The sequence below is a fragment of the Physcomitrium patens genome, chromosome 9 (assembly GCF_059467195.1).
Source record: "Physcomitrium patens ecotype Gransden chromosome 9, ASM5946719v1, whole genome shotgun sequence".
In the NCBI taxonomy this organism is placed as follows: domain Eukaryota; kingdom Viridiplantae; phylum Streptophyta; class Bryopsida; order Funariales; family Funariaceae; genus Physcomitrium; species Physcomitrium patens.
In genome coordinates, this window is record NC_143418.1 from 1,060,122 (window position 1) to 1,084,262 (window position 24,141).

Here is a 24,141-nt window from a genome sequence, read left to right on the forward strand (position 1 = left end):
TTTGTGAACAAGTCAATCCTATTGCTTATCAATTAAATCTACCAAAGTTTGAAGATCCATCCCATATTCTATGTATCTCTTCTTGAATTATATAAGACAATGAATATTTCAAGAAGAAGAAAAATGTGACCTCTTCCTATAAAAGTGGATAATAATCAAGAATTTGAGATGGAAGAAGCTTTAGATTCAAGACGGTGTCTAAATAGATTAGAATATTTTATTCATTGGCATAGATATAATAATAGTGAATGCAATAGGAGCCAACAAAGAATCTTGCAAATGCAAAAAGAAGGTTTAGGTTTTTTATTGACAACATCCACTAAAACCAAAATGAAGAATAGTAAATATTTGTTATAAAAAAAAATAAGATCTAAAAAAGATAGCATTTTATCTTCTTTTCATGTTTAGTACTTTTGTACATTTGTGATGCTAAAGAGATGGAGAATCAACAATCAATAGATTCAACTCAAGAGCTATCACTTGCTAACTTGTCTAACAAAATATTACATTTATCACAACATTTACGACGACGTAATTAAGATGAAGATCCTCAAAAAAAACACATTTTTTTTTCTAATAAATGGCAAGATACTATGTATTTGATATTACGACCTTAGAAGAGACTCTTGATGTTTGGTGATTCTATTAGAGGTTGAAACAACTCTTAATAGTATTTCAAATGTTTTATTTGAAGGAAGTTACAAAGGCCTCAACAACGATCAAATAATAGGGTAGTCACTTCTTTTAATATGGTAGTCTCATATTAAAGGAAGAAGACTATCGATGGCCAAGAGGACCTATCAATCACCTTTGAAGAGAATAAAGATCAAAGTATGTAGCAAATACAATTTGTCGCATCTTGGATTTCTTCAACATATGATGACTATTCTTTATGGAACTCATCTCTAGAAGGGGAGGTAATCTCACAAGCATACATATTTATTCTAATATTTATCTATATGATTAAATATAAGTAGGTAAAAGTAGATTTATTTCATAATATTTTTTAAAGAAGCTTCATAGATGCTACTTTGATTTTACATGTGTTTATAATTGATTAATAGGTTAGAAACTTGATCAACAAATTAACCACGTGTTGATAGCTTACGGAACAAGATAACTATGTGGTGCATATATAGAAAACTTGTCTTATAAGTTAAGATATGTATCTTGCAAAGTCAACACGTTTTAGAGGTCCTATAGGAGATTGTCATATAGGTCCTGGTTAAGAATATATATAGAGGCAAGAGTGAAGCCTTCTTCACTCTTATCAACGCCTTTCTAGTTCTTAGTTTTGTTTTAAGACTCTCTAGTCTTTTTATCTTTTGCAATAGTCATTCTAGTTTAATATTATATCATTTTTGAGTGACTTTCTTATTCTTTTGAATGACACAAGAGTTTGTTGAGGATTTCTTTCTTTGAGCTTCATGTCCTTGACACTTCTTTGAAAAACTTGTCAATTGCATTGTGACTATGGATGTTTATGGCAAAACTAATTCAAAATGTTTTCTTATGTGAACGACACACTTAGAGTGGAATTGGTCAATCATAATGCCATGATGTTGGATATCAATTTTTGCTCTATAAGTCCCTTGTGTAGAAAGAGAATCAAACTTTGCAATAGAGTTAAAGATACTAATTTCATTGGAACTTATATGAGAAAACTTGTCAAAGTTCTATGTAATTGAAACTACATCACATGTGATAGGATTAAAAGCAACCATAATATAACATTTTCATTCCAATTGTTCTAAATGGTATGTTTTCTATGGAAGTAGCTCCCTCCATTGTAGAGATTAGAGTTAGAATTGTATACTAAAAACCACAAAATACAAGAAAATTTTCATATATAATCCCTCAAATATCCTAAAATATCAAGAATACTCCTTCCAATTTTTATTATACCAAATGTATGCCTTATTTATGATAGGATATCACCACAAGAGTTACATTTTGTATTATTAAAAATGATAGGGGTACATTTGCTATTATCAAGAATGTAAGGATATTGTTGACACTTCAAGGGTATATATGAAATTTTTTCTAAATAATATAACCACAAATGAATTACTTTGGTGTGTGGTTGTAACTGTCCAATTCTATACTTAGCTTTTAATGGATTGCTGGTCACTTATTCTGGATAGAGAGATCTGTTGCTTTTGTAACTAACACTATGAATGGATTATTCCCTCATATTATGCATTACACCAACCACTTTAGGTTATTTTTATAGCTATTATTGTTTTTGATTTTTTTCTCTCTGGTGGTTAGCTAAGAGTACTTGAAACACTTGTCCAGGTGTTAATATCTGCCCGTTCTTCCTGTAGATTTCTTTATGGTATTGCTGGAGTGTCAGTTATGATGTTTATACAATATTAGTGACATTTTAGGATTTGGGTGGTAAGCTTTAAGTTTGAATGGAGTGAAAGGGGTCATTAAGAGAAGCAGGCAACACTTTGTAATGAAAAATCTGTAAAACAAGGTTACAAAAATGGTGTATCAACAGGGTTCGTGAGCCAAGCTGAAAGACAATCATCTCATAGTGCCAAGCCAGTAAAAGAAGAACAATTTGCATGCACAATGATGCTTTAAATCATGACTTCCACATCACAATGCTATTTGCAGAAACACCGACTATTTTTGTGGAGGGGCTACAACCATCACAGCTAAGATGATTTTCGCCAAATTTTACGGCCGAGTACTACTAGGCGAATCGACTAGACCCTTGCCGAAAACAAATGGTTTGACAGAATTACCAATTACTATTGACAGTAAACAACACTATAAGTACAATTGGACTCCGCGGTATGTTACCTTTACCTATCACATTGACAAAAGCCACGTTTCTCATCTTGATTTTCTGAGTATGCACAGACCAAATATGGCCAAATAATTATTGTTGCAGATATCTACACATCATGGTTGCGCAATCACACCCCTTCTTAACCGCAAAACTTCTTGACTGCAAAACAGAGTCCAAAACCTCCAAAATTAATACATGCTGTGCCAAAGCCGACCACCGGACACATCATCTACGATCCTTGACACGTTCATAATTTTCACAATGAACAAATTCATCTCAGTACCTGCGTCGGAGCTCTTCCTCACGACCTTCCACCTACATATAAAGAACAATCACTAGAATGAATGAGAAGATTGGATTGTTGTAATAAATAGATGCATTATCAACGGACCTTTAATTCCAGAGTCAAGATATGTTTTTTTGAAGTGTCGGAAAATCACAAGGGCGTCATGGCCGAAGAGTACTGCTAGACGGCCACACCAACAGCCAAATAAGTCGAGATATTTCTCTAACCAAATAAAAGGAAAATTCCCACTGCATTAATTTCCTGTTCTCATGGCCTGATCCAACCCATGATTACTAAGACAACACAAATTTGACCTGCATCTTTCTTTGAAACACAAAACACACAATATTCAGCAATCTGTCGTATATTCCACTCTAAGTAGTGAGAAGTTCGTAAGAAGAGCCCAGACCTTCTGCTTTGACTCCAAAGCATTCGAATGTTGCACTGGAAACATATGTTGGCAAGTCCTCACAGCAACACTTCGACCAGAATTTATCATATACCCAAGACGGAAAACACAAGCCACCACCTCATTGTATATACTGCAGATAGCAAACAGAGATTTATTAGTAACTAAAGAAATTCTAACAGTAAAATACAACATTATAACCGACAACAGGTTCTGACCTACGAAAATATGTACCCTAGTCCACAGATAAACATTGACCTTGGAACAAAACTGTGACTCTTTAACCTTTTTCCTCCGAGCGATTGCAAACTAAAATAAAAGTTCATTCAAACCTGAGGCGATGCCGATTACAGGCAGTTAAAAATGCCACCAAACCGTTCAAAATGCTCCTGACTGCACGAAAGACCTGGATGCAGCAAAACGTAAGAGATACGAGGGGATGAGGGACGACCAATGTAAATTCTTAGTGGAGTTAACATAGATTTCCGTATGATGCAAGCTATGAACCCAAAAACACTGAACAGATACCCCCATTTACCCACTAACAGGACTACATTGCGATGAGTACTGATGCCACAATAATCTCCACAACCCACTCCCCCACAAGTTTTCACCTTGGAGAAAAGGTCATTCCAGAGAGCACGCCACATTGAGGGTGGTGGTGTGGCAGCCTTGGCACTCTTGAGAGTTGAAATAGCAGGAGATATGCTGCTAAAAATAAATTGCACCAGATCCATAAGCCCATCGATTGCATTTTCCGCAAGTATCAGGATGAGATGGACAATCTGCAGCGGCAAACACACCAACGCCCATGCTGCCGCCAAAATCGGATAAATTCCTGTACAGTTACAGAAAAACATTACTGTTTTCGTACGCTACTCAAACTATATTCTAAGTAACAAACAGTATATATTTCTCAAGTAATAAATAAAATTAAACAAGATGGGAAGTTATATCACAAGAAGCACAACAGCTAGCGGAAAAAAATAAAATAAAATAAAAAAACAACGGTGTTCCAACTAATGTATGGTCGGAACCAATGAAAGGCAAGGCCACTTACCAAGATTCCAAATAGAGCTTAGCAGCACACAGAAGGGCCAAACCATTAACTGCAGAAGGTTGCCAAGAGTGAGCAAGACTGAGAACACGGTCACTGATATAAGATTCCAAGTACCCAGAAGGACTCCCAGCAACATGCTCCAGACGGGAAGAACCACATCAACCAACACTGTCAGGGGCTCTACCAAAGGTCGCGTTAATAAATGAAATATTTGCCTGACAGCTCGAACAGCCATGAGCAACCATCGAAAAGCTTTCTCAAAATTTTGTAGAACCAGCATGGTCCCTAAATACTTCAACCGAGATACCATTTCCCATGCTTCAATCCACTCAAAAAGGGGACCACACAAACGAGCTGCTGTGGCTTTGAGGATAGGGACGTTCTTGTACAAGTCGTAAAACCCAATCAATACTGTCACTACAGAAACTATGAAGTATATGGATCCACAGAGCGGCCGCATCCAAGGGCGATACAGTTGACAGAAAATTGGGTACGACTGCAAGAATATCACCCAAGAGGGTAATCCAGACTCTAGCATTTTCAGCAATCCAGAGTCAGCGGTCACAATCTTTTGGAGCTCAAATGGCAGCATGGGGTCCTTGAACCTAAATACGATGAGCACATCCCCGTATGCTTCAGAGTCGATGGGAACATGAGATGCGGCGTGACTTGAAGGCACCTCATTCACTTCTGCCCAAAACCACTTGTCTAACATACAACCTGCATCTTTACAGTCTACTTCGGGTGGTCGACCCATGTCAAAGCTGCCCTGTGATACTAAAGGCAATAGTACCCGGCTGTTTCCAATTTTCTCCATGCTGTCGATACTATTTGAGGAAGATGTGCAGTCGTTCACTTGGTGACCCAAAAACTCTTCTATGCCATCGTATCGATCTTGCAACTGCAAACTGCACACTGAATCCAGGGAGTGTTGCTCGTTGCCATCAACGCTAGTCCTCTCTCGGGACTCCGGACACCACGTGGAGCAAGTCCAAGAGTCCTGATATTGGCATGACGTATTCTGAGGTAACGAAGGAAGCGACGAAAAATCCACAAAATTTTCACTCAAATCTTCCTCGAAATCAAAGACATCGGCCACAAACGATTTCACGGTACCATAATCACTAGCGTCGTCCTCGGGACTTCCATCTGATTCGGTCACGTCAGAATCCCCAGAACACTCATCAGTGCTGACGCTGCCATCCAAACTCCATCGTGGTGGAGCAAGATTACAATAGCACTCCTCCGAGAAACAAGTGGAAAGCTTTGCCATACAGCCATCACCTTCTGAAGCTCCAGCAGCAAAAGAAGTACTAGCTACTCGTAGCTTAAGTCGTTCCGAAGCGTACCAGGCTTGAGCCTGCTGCAGGCTGTCGAACTCTCTCTTGACCATCGTCTTCACTTCCAGAGCGACGCATGTATCTGTCTGTCCCTCGCTCAGAAAATTTAGTTGCTCGTCAGAAGAAACTTCAGCCAACACGACCTCAGATGGTAACAAGGCTGAGAAGACAGTTGATAGAAAGTAGTGTCAAAAGTGTCCTTCAAACTGAAACATGGGAGCATGCCCCGTCCTCAACTCACCAGGAGCTCATTGCTGTAGTTAATTCCCCGCACATTAGTCCACTCCACCTCAAAGGCTACACAACCATGAAAGCCCTCAGGAGACTTCCTCATAAGAGGTAGGGCCTTGAATTGCTGCTGCAGAAGTCTTTTGAAATTTGACCAGCTGGACAACTTTTCCGAGCGTCCTTCAGAGCTCCGACGCGCACTTGACGATGCGCCAGAGCTATAAGCCCTGCTGTGATCCCCACTTGACTTTCTTCTACGGTTTGCAAAAGGAGAGACTCTCGACTGCAAAAGATTGCTGACATCACTAAGATGGCGTATAATCAAATCGATAAATGTTTTGAAAATTACACTTTTTTTACAAACAGACAGGTAGCAAGAGTGAAAGGCATACTTGAGTGACCATAAGCTGCCAGAGTTCGGTGGGCCTGAAGCGGTTTTCCTGTGATGTCCAAGGTCCGTTGTCTACTAAAAAAACTACTTTGGAGTTCTCATTCGCCACCAGCAAAAAAAGCCTAGAGACATAAGACTGCATATCTCTGCATTCCAGACAAGTTCCAAAATATGAGAATGCTGTGCAAAAAGAACGACAAAATCAGACCCGCGTAGTCTCAACTGCCATCAAGTTTCAAGACGTCAGCAAAAGCGGCAGATATTTTATACGGACATCAAAGTCAGAGCCGTTAATTGAAACAACAAATTAGATAGATGAGATTGACTAAAAGTTGAAGCACCATACACGTATACATCGTCACAGCACATTACCTAATCTGCAGGTTTGTGAGCTCGTACACCTCATTCCCCATTGAATCTGCCATCGTATTATTCATTGCGTAAGAAGCTAGCGACACCTACGCAAGGGTGAGGACATAATAGCTGCGCCCATATAATACCAAACACAGGACGAATTTGATGAGTATATATGAAGCTTGAAGTCACAAGAACCCACATCAATTGAAAACAATTAGCCAGCGAAGAGAATCCTCTCCATCCTCCAACACCACTTAGTAACAACCGAGTTCTCTGTGTGCAACATCTACAGCTCCATTGTGAACAACAACGAAACAAAAAACAAAACAAAACAAAACCAAGGTTTTCGCGGTAGAGATGGATCATGTTGTGAGACACAAGAATGACGAAAGCAAGCAAGCACTTCAGTCAAAATCTCGTATTCAGCGCCCATCCATCCACCGAGCAGATGGAGATGCTGGTGGACAATACAATTAACAAGTACCAGATTTATATACTGCACCGACTTCAGCCTCCACCGCTACCCGAATTCCAAACACCCACCTCTAAACATTGTACTACATTTCAAGAACCTCTCCAAAATCGTGAATTCCACCCACCAACTCAACAACAACCCTGCCTCGCCGAGACAAAATTTCAACTCGCAGTAGTCAAAACTTAGAAAACAATAACTTAAACATATCACGGCGACAATGTGGAGCAACTCGCACCCTTTCGAACCTAAAATCTCCAGCCTACCGTATGATACGTGCTAACTACGCTCCAACAATTGAACTCAACTCTGTCACCCTGGCCAAACTCCAGAATAATCTCACTTAACTTTAACCCCACTTGCAAAAGCACCAAACTACCCAAATTCATGATCGTACATACCGTAACGACGATCGTGAATCAAAACGCAGCAAACCGTTCCAATCCCCGCGTCCACTCAACTCCGTCTCATGACACAAGTACCTCTCCACCGCACGAATGAAAAAATTCGCCGGTTTCCAAAGTATCCATACAACACCTCATGTCCTTACCAAAATCTTTAGAACACGGACGCCACAGTAATCCAACCGCTGCCTGAAATCGAGACAGTAACTGTACCCCACAACCACCACTAACATTTCACCAACATGGTGCTCCTGCATCCGCACCTCACCGCATCATAAACAGCCTCGACGAATACAAATCTGGAGATCCTGGAGGGTCGGAAGGGGGAACGATCTCCTCCATTTCTCCACATAAATCGTTCGCCGACTTCCCGAGCTCTCCCCCCGCTTCACCTTCTCCTCCGCTTCTCGCCAACAGTGGGTGCTCATCAATGTAATCTGCGCCCAACGGACGAAGCTTGAGGTCGCTGGCAGGAGGCGGTCGGTTGAGCCTTCGTAGCCCCACAATCTGACTTGCGTATGACGCTGCAGAAGAATAAGCAAAATAATTCAACTACGTGGCGATGATTGAAGGGTTGCACAGCGTCATGAAGAAAATTGGCGGGCCCTCGCCGACGCTGCGGTGGATCCAATTCCGGTGAAGAGCATCACGACCTCCAAATTTGATAGGCGGCTGAGCGGAGGAGGACCCGCATTCCGAGATTATCCCTTAAGACGAACTCGGAGATGAACGGATTTAGCTCTAATCCCAAAACACCGCAGGAGATTACTTGCTGTATGGTCTTGAAAGCATCAGGGCGTGGGATTTTCACCGAATTCGCCTCCTGGGTCGATCAAGCCACGACGGAAGGGTGCACGTCGACATCGCGACAAGTGCATTGACGTGTCCAAGTACTCCCTGATTCATGGCTCCGCTCAATTCCGGTCCGCGACCTCGGCAGGTGTGCCGAGACTCGTGAACAGTGCCGGTCTTTCGTAATCGAAACCCTAATTTCGAGGCTTCGAGGACTTCGAAGCTTCTGCGCGCAAGGGCTTCGGGGCTTGCAAAAAGCATCGGATCCCTCCTGTTTTCCATTCTTCGGATTACTTTTACTTTTCTTTCTCTTGCGAGTCTCGTTTTTTTTGTTTTTTTTGTTTTTTTTTTCCCTCCTCTCTCTCTCTCTCTCTCCGCTTGCGTTGTCATCCCTCCAGTTTCATTTCCTTTTCTTTTTCTTTCGTTCGCTAATTTTTGGATGATCTTGTTCTTTATTAGTATCCAAGATGTGAAGGAATATTCAAACCTCAACAATATGGTAAGCATATGGAGATGAAACGTTAACTTGGTCTGGGTTAGCAATTAAATGCTTAGTTATTTAAGAAATTTATTTTTAGTTAATTAGAATGAAATAAAGATTGTGAGAGAAGTGTTTGTAAACATGTACAAGATATTGTCATGATTGAGGTTTTTCAACAATTTGTTGAAAAATACTCTTGCAATTTGCATAAAAATTGCAAATATTATAAAAAAAAATTAAAGTGGTTTCCTAAATACCACAGTGGAATTGAGGTTGGAATTAAGATCTCTGTAAATTTTAAGAAGATAAGTGTCTTTTAAATTTAGATCGTATGTATTTTTAAGTGCTCAATATTCACTTAAAATATATGAAAATATTTTTAGGCACTTGATCCTATAAAATCTGGTACTACTTTGACATGTTTTAAAGATTTCAAATTTTAAAATACAAGAAAATTCTGATTGCAGTATGTACAGAATAATAATAGTAAAAGTTACATGATGTTTTAAATAGTTACTGATTTATTTATCATGGAATGGTTATAAAAATAATAATTTGTAATATATGAGATTATTGACTCATGTTACTTTGGTATATTGTGTAGAATAATAACAATCACTCACTTAATAATTAAAACTTTGCATAAGCCATCTTTTCTAACATCATAAATTAAAATATATACAGTAATCTTTTTATTTCATCAAATTTTAATATACGATATACATATATAGTATTTTTTTTAAATAGTTAAATAAATGTGTTACATAATATTATTTTTTAAAGAATATTATTAAATTTTTATCAAAGAATAATAATTGATTATAAAAATATTGCACAATAGTATGAAGATAATAAATCATCAAATTTGCTTATATAAAGACAAAACAATAGCAAAGCAGTATCTACAACAATCATTATTAATTTAAAAATTACTACTTGACCAACACAAGCACGTTGCACATCTGTAAAATAATACTAGATTAGAAGAAAAATAATGCTAATTCACATCGACAAACAAAAAATATATTGTTTTCTACGATTAATCTTTTGTAGATGATGCAATGTATTGTTAAACCCTTTTTTTTTTAAATATAATAATGCAATGTGTCATCTTCTTCTTATAATTTGATAACATGATAACTCTAGAGACCATGTAATGATTTGAATTAAATATAACTATTGATCCATATATTATATATGTCTACTGCCTACTAAACAATAATTAGTATTATAAACAATATTTCAACATTTAAGCTTATGCATCAAAATATATTTTAATATACAGCAATTTTGAACACTCTATACATATTGAAGTTCAATGATTTAATTCAATCAACAACTAAATTATTTTCACTTTGTTTTAGATATTATTTTATTATTATTTATAATATAAATTCTTATATTATTTTTAATCAATTTTTTTATAAGCTAAGATATTATTAATGTATATTTGTCATTTAGTCATTTTTAAGACTTCAATAAGCAATAAAATCATTTTAATTTTTATTTTTTTATGTATAAAATTCAATATTATATTCTACCATGGATCCATGGTATTCTATTATACATAATAACTTAAATAAAATGCATTTGCAACAATTAGAGTCATCAATAAATAAAATAATGCTTATAAGTATTTCATTTGGTTTAGAATATATAATGAGTTAGTTTTAATGTGAGTTTTATCATTTATTTAAAATTTATATTTTGATTAAAATGATATTCTTGGAATTAAAATATTGCAAATATTTTAAATAATATATTAAAAGATAAAATTTTAAATTAAAAGATATTTTAAAAAAAAAATTAAAAATTTTAAACCAATACATATATATAATATTTATATAAAGCAAATTGGACTAGATATATTTTTAAAATATATTTTACAAAAATTCAATTGAAATTGAACTTGCATAAATCTAGTTATAATAGTATCATGCTCTTAGAAAGATTTTGAGCATTAAAGCCTATTTGTAGAGATTTATTATAGATATTTTTTGATATAAATATTTTATATCAATCATTTTAAGATGTAAATATAAACATATGTCATGGACATACATATTTATCCTAATATTTATTTATATAATTAAGTAGAAGTAAGTAAAACTATATTTATTTTATAATATTTTCTAGAGAAGCTTTCTAGAAGCTTCATAGACACTACTTTGACTTTACATGTGTTTGTAGTTGATTGGTAGGTTAGAAACTTGATCAATAAGTTAACCACATGTTAATAGCTTGTAGAATAAGCTAACTATATGGCATATATATATATATATATATATATATATATACAAAAAACTTATCTTACAAGTTAAGATACGTGTCTTATAAAGTCAACATGTTTTAGAGGTCCTATAGGACATTGCCACGTAATTCCTAGTTAAGAGTATATATGGATGCAAGAATAAAGCCTTCTTTACTCTTATCCATGCCTTTTTAGTTTGTAGTCTTGTTTCAAGACTTTTTAATCTTTTTATCTTTGACAATAGCCATTCTAATTTAATACTATATTATCTTTGAGTGATTTTTTAATCTTTTTGAGTATGACAATAATGTATTGACATTTTAGTTTTTTGAAGTTTATGTCCTTGACAATTTGATAAGAGTGTTAGCTTATTGTTTTTGGCTTATTTTTAAAAGTAAGTAGATTATTCTACTTCTATTATTATATCTTGAAGGTTACAGATTACTTACCTTAAAATAAACTTTTGAATTTCTTAACATGGATTTTTATTCTTGAAGAGAATAGATTATTCCTCTTTATAGAAATTTTCATTTGGTATTAGAAGTTATAGATTACACTCTTTTAATTTAATTTGTAGATTTGTTAAGTTATCTAAAAGAAAAGGAAAAATCATGGATGCTATACTTAGTGGAAGTGAGAATAGATTTATAACTATTATTGATTTTCATGAATTTGTCAACACTCTTAGAATAAAAATTTTATACATCATCAACACCAACCACAAAAATACTAATATTATATCCATAGAAGAAGTTCAAAATTTATATCAAAAAGTTGTATAATTAAAAAAAACGAGTAGATCGATATCACAACTAAATCCAGAAAGTTTTGTTCTACAAGTATGACAAGAACACAAATGAGTATGTCTAATAAGTTTGATAGAATGAGATGAAAATTTTAAGGATTTCTACAATAAGTAATATTATATCTAAGATTTCATCCCTTCCAATATCTTGATGGGTTTACTCAAGTTCGATTCATATGCGCACTTCTATCTGGAAGTGCTCTCTCTTTGTTTGTACCATTAATGAAAAATGATTTACAATTCTTTTATGATTTGAATTCATTTCTATAAGTATTTATAGCTATATTTAGAGATAGTCATTAAGAAAGAGTAGTAGAGACCAACCTCTTATCTTCACAACAAGAATCATAATTAGTTACCATATATGCTGCTAAATTCTAAAACCTCACTTATGATGTATATTGGAATTTCAAAGCCTTCATTAATCAATTTTGATATGGATTAAAGGATAAAATTAAAGATTTTTTATTAACAATATTTAAAGAAAAATCTTTGAAATAATTTATTGCTCAAGCCATTACATGTAACGATTGATTATTTGAAAAGCATCAAGAATAAAGATTTGGCTAAAGACGAACAAGCCAAGTAATGACAATAGCTTTCAAGTTTTCAAAAACTTATATATCAAGGTTGGAACCAATGAAAATTGATAAGATATATTTTAAAGTCCTCTTTGAATAAAAAAAGACTCGACATTGTCAAAATAATTTATGCTTATACTGTGGAGAAGCCAAGCACACTACTCAATATTATCCAAAGAAACAACAAAATTAAAAAATAAAAAAGGCCAATTGCCAAAGAACATAATGTATTGGAAAACAAGTTTCTCTAGCTACAATAAGGATTGTACAAGTGGAAACATATGTAATATCTAGTAAAGGTCTAATTCACTCCTTAGATCTCTCACCTTATTTTACAATAAATGTATGTTTAGGACCTAAAAATCACAAAGTCTTGGTATTATTAGATTTAAGAGCCTCAATATGTTTTATAGATAAAGATTTTGTTAAAAAATAAGAGATGCCTTTACTTAAGAAAACTAAATTGCTACATATAGAAGTTATAGATAGTCGTTTTTTGTTTTCTAGAGATGTTATTCATGAGACTATTTGTTTAGAGGTAATAATTAAAGATGATAATAGTATAAATATATTTAATGTAACAAGATTTTCTTCCAATCTAGTTATTTTAGAACTATTATAGTTAAAAAAATAAAATCTTTAGATAAATTGGATTTCTTGTAATCTTATTTTTTCTTATAGTTTAATAAAAAAATTCAATAGTGAAGAAAAAATAGATAAGCCTTATATATTCAAATCTTTATTGATAGGTGCAAGAACTTTCATGCATGTGACAAAAAAAAGATCATTTTTTATTATATATGCCACACTCATTTTTGATGGTAAAAAGACATCAAGTAATATTCTTAGTTAATATCAAGATTTTTGGGATGTTTTTGAAAAGAAGAATGCAGATATTCTTTAAGAGCATCGATTCTATATTTGTTTAGTTGATCTACAAGAAGGAGCTCAACCACCATTTGGACCAATCTACTACTTACTGCAAACTAAATTAGCTACGTTAAAAGAATACATTGACAAGAACTTTGTTAAGAACTTCATATGCCATTCAAAATCTCCAACAAAAGCTCCTACCTTATTAGTAAAGAAAAAAGATGGATCTTTACAAATGTGCATAGATTATTAAAGACTTAACAAGATTACCATCAAGAATAGATATTCCATATCTTTGATTTTAAGACTTTTTGATCAACTCAATGAAGCAAAGATTTATACAAAAATAGATCTACAAAGAGCATATAATCTGATCTACATCAAAGGAGGAGATGAGTACAAGACTACTTTGGAAATTAGGTATGGACATTTCAAATATAATATTATATCTTTTAGACTCATAAATGTACTAGCTTCTTTTCAGCATCTCATGAATGATGTCTTTTATGAGTTTCTTAATGATTTTATTGTTTGTTATTTAGACAACATTCTAATCTACTCTAAGAATACAAAAGGACATGAACTTCATGTTCATTATGTATTAAAAAATTTTAGAGATGTAGGATTATATGTAAAGCTAAAAAAATGTATATTCTATATTACTCAAGTTGATTGCTTAAGGTACATTATTTCTAATAAGGAACTAATGATAAATCTTAAGAAGGTTCATACTATTATAAATTTGAAGATCTCAAAAATAGTTAGAGATGTGCAATGTTTTTTGAGATTTGTCAATTATTATCAATTCTTCATCAAGAATATTTTCAAGATGTAGCTCTTTTTACACATTTGACATGTAAAAACAAACTTTAATGGAGAAAAGAATTAAAAATAATTTTTGAAGTCTTAAAGATAACATTTATTTCTACACCAATTTTGTATTGCATCAATTTTTCTAAGACATTCTTCGTGGAAATAAACACGTCAAACTTTGATATGAGTGTTATCTTATCACAAATAGGAATAGATGATAAGTTCTATCCAATAGCCTTTCATTCTAAGAAATTTTTAGCAGCCAAAATTAACTACAAGTTCCACAATAAAGATCTTCTTATAATTATAGATCTATTTTAAGAATGGTATTAATATTTGGAGGGCACTTCTAATCTAGTTACTATATATATGGATCACAAGAACTTCAAGTACTTCATGTTGGCATGTATTTTGAATTGTTGCCAAACCTAGTGGAGTATATTTTTATCAAGATTTGATTTCAAGATCACTAATAGATCCAAAAAATAGAAGTTTTATAAATGTCCTTTTTAGATGTTCTTATCTTACACTATAAGAAGAAGATGCAACTTTTGATCAAAAAAGAAGAATTTTCTTGAAATTAGAGAATTTTCATCTTTGAGCAATAAAATCAATATTGACTATTCATTCAACCTTTTTCAAGTAAATTCAATTAAGTATGTCTATTGATCTTTTTATTCATGATATCAAGAATAATTCTTCTAAGTCTTATGATACTTTCAAATTCAAGTTTAATAATAATATATTTTACTTCAAAAAATGATTATATATTTTAGAAGCCAAAGTAAAATTACATATTTTTCAAACTCGTCATGACTTTTCAATAGCTAGATATTTTGGATAAAACAAGACTTTAGAGCTAATATCAAGAGATCTTTGGAAGCATCAAATATAGAAGGCAGTCAAAGACTTTGTACAATCATGTGATATTTGTTTAAGATCCAAAACTCTTTGTTATTGATTTTATGGACTTCTTCAACCATTACCTATTCCAAAACAATTATAGTCTTCTGTTTCTATAGATTTCATGACATATTTTTTAATCTCAAGTTCATATGATTCTATATTTGTGATACTAGATTATTTTACTAAGATGGAACATTTTGTATCATGTACAAAATCTATCACAAGTAAAGAAACAACTAAGTTTTTTTTTGATAACATCTATCACTTTTATGAATTTTTCAAGGATATTATATCAAATAGGAGAACTCAATATACATCAAGATTTTGGAGAATCCTTTGCAAGATATTAAAGATAGACATAAAGCTCTTTTTGGCTTTTTATCTTCAAATTGATAGGCAAATAGAATGGATAAATTAAATTTTGGAGCAATATTTGAGGTATACCATCAATTATCATTAAGATAATTAAACAATTTTTTTGCCATTGATAGAGTTTGCATACAATAATTTGATATATTTTTCTACTAAAAAAAATATTTTTTACCAATTATGGTTATCATCTATGACTTGATACTTTTGACTTTTTAAAAGTTAATAATCTTACAGCAGAAGTTTTGGCAAATTATTTGTTAGAACTACATGTAATAATAAAGGCATAGGTAAAAAGAGTTCAAGAATGACAAAAGATCAATGTGGATACCTATCACAAAGAACAACAATAATTTAACATAACTGATAAGGTATGATTACTTTGTTGTAATATCAAGACTATTCATCCTTATGAGAAGTTGGATTATTATAAGCTTGGATCTTTTTCTATTTGTGAATAAGTCAATCCTACTAATTATTGATTAAATCTATTAGTATCTATGAGAATCCATTTTGTATTTCACGTGTCTCTTTTTAGCCATATAAAACAGTGAATATCTTAAAAAAAAGATTAATGCCACTACCTCTTATAAAAGTGGATAATAATCAAGAATTCAAAGTAAAAGAAGTCTTAGATTCAAGGCAATGCCAAGATAGATTGAATATCTTGTTCATTAGTATGGATATGATATTAATGAATGTACATAGGAGCTAGCAAAGAATCTTATATATGCAACAAAGAGGATTGAGGCTTTTCATCAACAACATCCATTAAAATCAAGATGAAGATTTGTAAATCTTTACTATAATAGATTTAAAATCCAAAAAAGATAATATTTTACCTTCTAACTTTATTTGTAGCTTCTATATATTTGTGATGCTAAAAAGATAAAGAATCAATAACCTATAGATTCAACTCAAGAGCTATAACTTGTTAACTTATCAAACAAGACATTATAATTTTCACAACCTTCAATATGTGTCACAGCCATAATCATGTAAGCTAATAATTACATATAGAAATAGGTAGAAGTAAGTAAAAGTAGATAAAAGTAAGTTAATTCTATAATATTTAATATAGAAGCTTCCTAGAAACTTCCTAGACGATGCTTTGACTTCATAGGTGTCTTTAATTGACTTTTTGGATTAGAAACGTGGTCAACAAGTTGGCCATGTGCCACACATGTTGTTAGCTTGAAGATCAAGCTAACTATGTGGCCCACACGTAGAAAAACTTGCCTTGTAAGTCAAGGCATGTGTCCTACAAAGTCCACACATATTGGAGGTCCTATAGAACGTCGCCACGTAGTCCCTAGTTAGATAGTATATATAGAGATAAGAGTGAAGGCTTCTTCACTCTTGTCAACTCCTTTCTTGCTTCTAGTCTAGGTTCAAGAGTCTTTAGTTTCTTGTCTTGTGGCAATAGCCATTCCAGTTTCCTTTTAATATACCTACTTGTTTATATTTTGACTTATTATATCGAGATAGCCTTTTGGTGTATATTTTTCCTCATCGAGTCTTTGTCCTTGACAGATTGACAAGAGTACACTTACAATATCAGAGCTTTGTTTTTTCTTGAGTAAGAGTGGATTACCCCTTTCTCTTGACAAGACATAAGCATATTAGAAGTTTGTGGATTACCCACTTCTAAACTGATATTGTTCTTAGTATCTTCTTTGTTATCAAGTCTTTCTTTTCTTTTGTCTTGAGCAATATCAAAAAAAAATTTCTTCTTAGTGTCATTATGGCAGAACTTGTTGAAATGAAGAGTGCAATGGCACAAATGCAAGAGCAAATGAGGGAGTTAATGCTTGCGATGCATCAACTCAATTCACCAACACATGAAAGAACAAGAATAGCAGAAAGTGGAGATATAGAGATGATCGGAGCTGCTTCAACATCTACAACAAATCACATTCCTTCTCCAATTGTACAACATCCTATAAGCACTAGAGAACCAAGAATTGCCTTACCTGAGAAATTTGATGGTACGAGATCAAAGTTTCGAGGGTTCATCAATCAAGTACAATTGGCAATTGAACTTCAACCGCAAAGCTATCCAACTCCAGGATCAGAAGTCAGGTTTATTGGCACTCTACTTTCTGGTTCTGCATTATCGTGGTTTTCGTCTTTTCTTGAACAACGAAATCCAATATTGGACAATTTGGAAGCTTTTTTGGTAGAGTTTTGATCTATGTATGGTGAACACGATGCAACTCGTGTTGCAACAAATAAGATCCGAATTCTGCGACAAGGAAATCGCTCAATAACAGTATATGCTTCACAATTTTGACAACTTGAAATTGACATCAAGTGGGATGATGCTGCACTCATCAGTCAATTTCTTTATGGATTGCAATACGAAGTAAAGAAATTGATGCTCAACTTACCTGATCCTCAAACTTTGAGTCAAGCAATCGATTTTGCGGTAAAATGTGATAATCGACTTTTTGAATTTCGATCAGAGAATCATTCACGGGAACCTCAACGTTATTACTCAATGGCAACATCAACATCTTTGCCAAACGTACATTCGGAAGTAGAAGACATGCAAATTGACGCGGTACGTTTTAAACCCCTAACTGAGCAAGAAAAGATTCGTCGTCGTCAAGAAGGATTATGTTTATATTGCGGAGAACCTAAGCACACTGCTCAACATTGTCCAAAGAAACGACGCAACTATAAAATGAGGGATACGACGGTCAAAGAAGACAACATGTCGGAAAACGGATTCGTCCAGCTACAATAGGGACCGTGCAGCTGGAACCTTGTACAATTCCTAATGAAGGTCCTATCCTCTCCTCAGAACCCTCTCCTTGTTTTATAATAGACTTATATTTAGGACCTAAGAATTACAAAGCCTCTGCTTTATTAGATTCGGGAGCCTCAGCATGTTTTTTAGATGGACAATTTGTTAAAAGTCGTAAAATACCTTTTGTACAGAAACCTAAACCAGTACATGTAGAAGTCATAGATGGTCGTCCCTTGTCTTCTGGAGATGTCACTCATCAAACTCATCCTATAAAAGTAATAATAGACGGTCATGATAGCTACATAGCTTTTAACATAATTAAATCCCCGTCCAATCCAGTTATTTTAGGTTTATCCTGGCTAGAAAAATATAACCCTCGAATAGATTGGAATTCGCGTAAACTTCACTTTTCCAAAAGCGTTATTAATAGTTCTATCAACCAAGTAAAAAATTATAAGTCTAGTACAGTAAAATCCGTACTGATAGGTGCAAAAGCATTTATACACGCAGCAAAAGAAGGATCAACTTTTGCTATTTATGCTGCACCTATTTCTGAAAACGTAAAGACTTCAAGTGGCATTCGAAGTCAATATCAGGAGTATCAATACGTTTTTGAGAAAAAGAATGCAGATATTCTTCCTGAGCATCGCCCATATGATTGTTCAATCGACCTCAAGGAAGGAACTCAGCCACCATTTGGACCAATTTACAGTTTATCGCAAGATGAGATGGCTGAACTCAAGACATATATTGACGAGAATTTAGCGAAGAATTTCATACGCCATTCAAAATCTCCAGCAGGAGCTCCAATTCTATTCGAAAAGAAAAAAGATGGATCTTTACGAATGTGTGTTGATTATCGAGGACTCAACAAGATCACAATCAAGAACAGGTATCCATTACCTTTGATATCAGGACTCCTTGACCAGTTGAATCAAGCTAAGATCTATACAAAAATAGATCTAAGAGGAGCATATAATCTAGTACGGATCAAAGAAGGAGATGAATGGAAGACTGCATTTCGAACCAGGTATGGACATTTCGAATATAATGTCATGCCCTTTGGACTCACGAATGCACCAGCTGCTTTTCAACATCTCATGAATGATATATTTCGTGAATTCTTAGACAATTTTGTCGTCTGCTATCTAGACGATATCCTGATCTATTCCAAGAATGTTGAAGAACATGAAATACATGTTCGTCAAGTATTACAAAAACTTAGAGATGTAGGATTGTACGCCAAGATGGAAAAGTGTGTATTTCACACTACTCAAGTTGACTTTTTAGGATACATCATTTCAAATGATGGTCTCATGATGGATTCTAAGAAAGTCCAAACAATCGTGGATTGGAAGATTCCAAGCACAGTAAGAGATGTCCAATGTTTCTTGGGATTTGCCAATTACTATCGGATCTTCATCAAAGATTTCTCACGAGTTGCAGCTCCACTTACACGCTTGACTAGTAAAGATAAATTCCAATGGAATCAAGAAGCAGAAGGACCATTTGAAGCCTTGAAGACATCGTTTGTCTCTGCACCAGTCTTATATCGTGTTGACTTTTCCAAGGCATTTTTTATACAAACAGATGCATCAGATTTTGCCTTGGGTGCAGTTTTATCACAAATGGGAACAGATGACAAACTCCATCCGATAGCTTTTCATTCAAGAAAATTCTCAGCAGCCGAGATCAATTATGAGATCCACGATAAAGAACTTCTTGCGATCGTGGATTCCTTTCAAGAATGGCGTCATTATCTAGAAGGCGCTTCTAGTCCAGTCACTGTGTATACAGATCACAAGAACCTCGAGTATTTCATGTCAGCACGCGTGTTGAATCGTCGTCAAGCTCGTTGGAGTATGTCTTTGTCAAGATTCGAGTTCATTATCACTTATCGGCCAGGAAAACAACAAGGTTTATCCGATGCCCTATCTAGACGTTCTTATTTTGCACCAAAAGAAGGAGATGCAGCTTTTGAGCAACAAAGAACGGTCCTCTTGAAACCGGAGCAATTTCATCTCCGAGCAATGAAATCAACATTGACTGTTGATTCAACTTTTCTCAAGAAAATCCAGTCCAGTATGTCCTCAGACCCTCTTGTTTATGATATCAAGAATAATTCTTCCAAGTCTCATGATCCTTCTAAGTTTGAGTTCAAGAATAATCTATTATATTTTGAAGGACGCCTATATGTTCCAGAAGGAGAAGCACGTTTACGTGTTCTTCAAGCATGTCATGACTTTCCAGCAGCAGGGCACTTTGGATATAATAAGACTTTGGAACTCATATCAAGAGATTTTTGGTGGCCACAAATGTGGAAGTCAGTCAAAGACTTTGTACAATCATGTGATATTTGTTCAAAATCAAAAATTCCTCGTCATCGACCTTACGGACTTCTTCAGCCATTACCTATACCAGAACAACCATGGTCTTCTGTTTCTATGGATTTCATCACAGATCTTTCAAGCTCAAGATCTTATGATTCTATATTTGTGATAGTAGATCGTTTCACCAAGATGGCACATTTTGTGCCATGTACAAAATCTATCACAGGTGAAGAAACAGCTAAGCTTTTCATTGATAATATCTATCGCTATCATGGATTACCTAAAGATATCATATCGGATAGGGGAACTCAATTTGTGTCAAGATTTTGGAGGACCCTTTTCAAGATTTTAAAAGTGGACATAAAGCTATCTTCGGCTTTCCATCCTCAAACTGATGGACAAACAGAGCGCGTAAACCAAGTCTTGGAGCAATATTTAAGGTGTACTATCAACTACCAACAAGATGATTGGACAACCCTTCTGCCATTGGCAGAGTTTGCTTATAATAATACGGTACATTCTTCCACGCAACAAACACCTTTCTTTGCCAATTATGGCTATCATCCACGACTTGGTACTTTTGATTTTTCAAAAGTTGATAATCCTGCAGCAGAAGATATGGCAAATCGGTTGTCAGAGTTACATGTAATAATGAAGACACAATTGAAGGAAGCTCAAGAACAACAAAAAATAAACGCAGATCTATATCGTAAGGAGCAACCACAAATCAACGTGGGTGATAAGGTATGGCTACTTCGTCGCAATATCAAGACTACTCGACCTTGTGACAAGTTGGACTATCGTAGGCTTGGCCCCTTTTCTGTTTCTGAACAGATCAACCCAGTTGCATATCGGTTACATCTACCGGAGTCAATGAAGATCCATCCTGTATTCCACGTATCTCTTCTTGAACCATATAAGACAGTGGATATACAAGGAAGAAGACAAATGCCACCGCCTCCTATAGAAGTAGATAATAATGAAGAATTTGAGGTGGAAGAGATATTAGACTCAAGGCAGCGCCGAAATAAGCTGGAATATCTTGTTCATTGGCGCGGATATGATATTAGTGAACGCACATGGGAGCCATCCAGGAATCTAGCAAATGCATCAGCTAAAGTCAAAGTTTTTCATCAACGACATCCATCAAAACCAAGATGAAAATCTCTCTTATAAAAGAGACAAGATTGAGGCAAGATAACATTCAATTTCCTATCCTTGTTTGTAACTTCTTTACATTTGTGATGCTACTTAGATGGAGAGCCAACAACCAGCGGATTCAACTCAAGAACCTTCGTTTGCTGACCTGCCGGACGAGACATTACGATTGTCACAACCTTCAAGATGACGCAATCGAGATGAAGATCTTCAAGAACGACATGTTCTTCCTCGAACAGATGGTGAGATACAACGCGTTTGGTATCATGATTTGGGAAGGGGCTCCCGATGTTTGGTGATTTTGCTAGAGGTAGGAACAACTCCTGATGGTGTTCCGAATATTCTATTTGAAGGAAGTTATGAAGGCCTCAATAATGATCAAATAACTGGGTGGTCTTCCCGCCCTGGTATGGGACACTACCGATGGTTGAAAGGCCCTATCAATCATCTTCGAAGAGAACAGAGATCAGAGTATGTGGCGAATACAATTCGTCGCATCATAGATTTCCTCAACATATGATGACCGCTCCTCGTGGAACTCGTCTCTAGAAGGGGGGGTAATGTTACGGCCATAATCATGTAAGCTAATAATTACATATAGAAATAGGTAGAAGTAAGTAAAAGTAGATAAAAGTAAGTTAATTCTTTAATATTTAATATAGAAGCTTCCTAGAAACTTCCTAGATGCTGCTTTGACTTCGTAGGTGTCTTTAATTGACTTTTTGGATTAGAAACGTGGTCAACAAGTTGGCCATGTGCCACACATGTTGTTTGCTTGAAGATCAAGCTAACTATGTGGCCCACACGTAGAAAAACTTGCCTTGTAAGTCAAGGCATGTGTCCTACAAAGTCAACACATATTGGAGGTCCTATAGAATGTCGCCACGTAGCCCCTAGTTAGATAGTATATATAGAGACAAGAGTGAAGGCTTCTTCACTCTTGTCAACTCCTTTCTTGCTTCTAGTCTAGGTTCAAGAGTCTTTAGTTTCTTGTCTTGTGGCAATAGCCATTCCAGTTTCCATTTAATATACCTACTTGTTTATATTTTGACTTATTATATCGAGATAGCCTTTTGGTGTATATTTTTCCTCATCGAGTCTTTGTCCTTGACAATATGACATTATTGAGATATGGATCTTCGAGAACAACATATCTTTCTTCAAATACATGGTGAGATATAATATGTTTGATATCACGACAATGGAAGAGACTCTTGATGTTTGGTGATTTTATTAGTAGTAGAAAAAATTCTAAATGGTGTTTCAATTATTTTATTTGAAGGAAGTTATAAAGGCCTCAATAATGATCAAATAACAAGGTGATCTTCCTACCTTGGTATAGAATATTATCAATGGTTGAGAAGACCTATCAACCACCTTTAAAGAGAATAAAGATTAGACTATATAGTAAATACAATTTGTTGCATCTTAAATTTTTTCAACATATGATGACCACTCCTAGTGGAATTTGTTTCTAAAAAAGGAGATAATGTCACAGACATACATATTTATGTTAATATTTATGTATATGATTAAATATAAGTAGATAAAAATAGATTTATTTCATAATATTTTCTAAAGAAGCTTCTTAAAAGATTTAAAGATTTTATTTTGATCTTACATGTATTTATAATTGATTGATAGGTTAGAAACTTGATCGATAAATTAATTATGTGTTGATAGCTTGCGGAACAAGCTAATTATGTGGGATACATATAAAAAACTTGCATTGCAAGTTAAGATACGTGTCTCACAAAGTCAACACGTTTTGGAGGTCCTACAGAACATTGCCGTATAGCTCCTAGTTAAGAATATATAAGGAGGCAAGAGTGAAGCCTTCTTCATTCTTATCCATGCCTTAATCTTGTTTCAAGACTTTTTAATCTTCTTGTCTTTGGCAATAGCCATTCTAATTTAATACTATATCATCTTTGAGTGATTTTTTAGTCTTTTCAAGTGTCACAAGAGTGTATTGACATTTTAATTCTTTGAGGTTCATATCCTTGACAACATATGTAATTAGTGGTTTTTGTACTTATTTTAGTTTTCAAATTTTTTTTCACAGAATAATGCTTCAAAAATTATTTGACAAGTAGTAGTTTTTGTTGTGTTTATCTATCATAAATAAAAATAAATAAATCTAATATCAAAATAAAGGTTAAAAAAAGAAAAAAAGAAAAAAAAATCCCTCTTTTGTAGTTCCAATCTATTATTGTTTGTTAAAAAGAATATATATATATATATATATATTATTAAATTTATCCACATATCTTAACCATC

At 34.3% G+C, this 24,141-nt stretch overlaps 1 protein-coding gene across 10 annotated transcripts; it reads right to left on the minus strand.

Annotated features, from left to right (window-relative positions):
- Positions 1 to 2,554: 2,554 nt before the first annotated feature.
- LOC112286957 (uncharacterized) lies at positions 2,555 to 8,796 on the minus strand. 10 transcript variants are annotated; one of them, XR_016504645.1, is made up of 10 exons: positions 7,897 to 8,796; positions 6,890 to 7,000; positions 6,519 to 6,663; positions 6,140 to 6,409; positions 4,559 to 5,984; positions 4,113 to 4,336; positions 3,831 to 3,904; positions 3,499 to 3,631; positions 3,087 to 3,266; positions 2,555 to 2,962 (listed from the first exon to the last, which is right to left on the minus strand). XR_016504645.1 is itself a non-coding variant. In XM_024529450.3 (10 exons), exons 2-10 carry the CDS (start codon positions 6,928 to 6,930, stop codon positions 2,917 to 2,919), a joined length of 2,391 nt encoding a protein of 796 aa, XP_024385218.1. In that variant the 5' UTR covers positions 6,931 to 6,935; positions 8,014 to 8,795; the 3' UTR covers positions 2,555 to 2,916. The 10 variants fall into 10 exon arrangements, 9 of the variants coding, with proteins under 9 accessions (XP_024385218.1, XP_024385212.1, XP_090108979.1 ...); XM_024529450.3 differs by having other exon boundaries at positions 3,087 to 3,118; positions 6,890 to 6,935; positions 8,014 to 8,795; XM_024529444.3 differs by having other exon boundaries at positions 3,087 to 3,118; positions 8,014 to 8,795.
- Between the last annotated feature and the right edge of the window lie 15,345 nt (positions 8,797 to 24,141).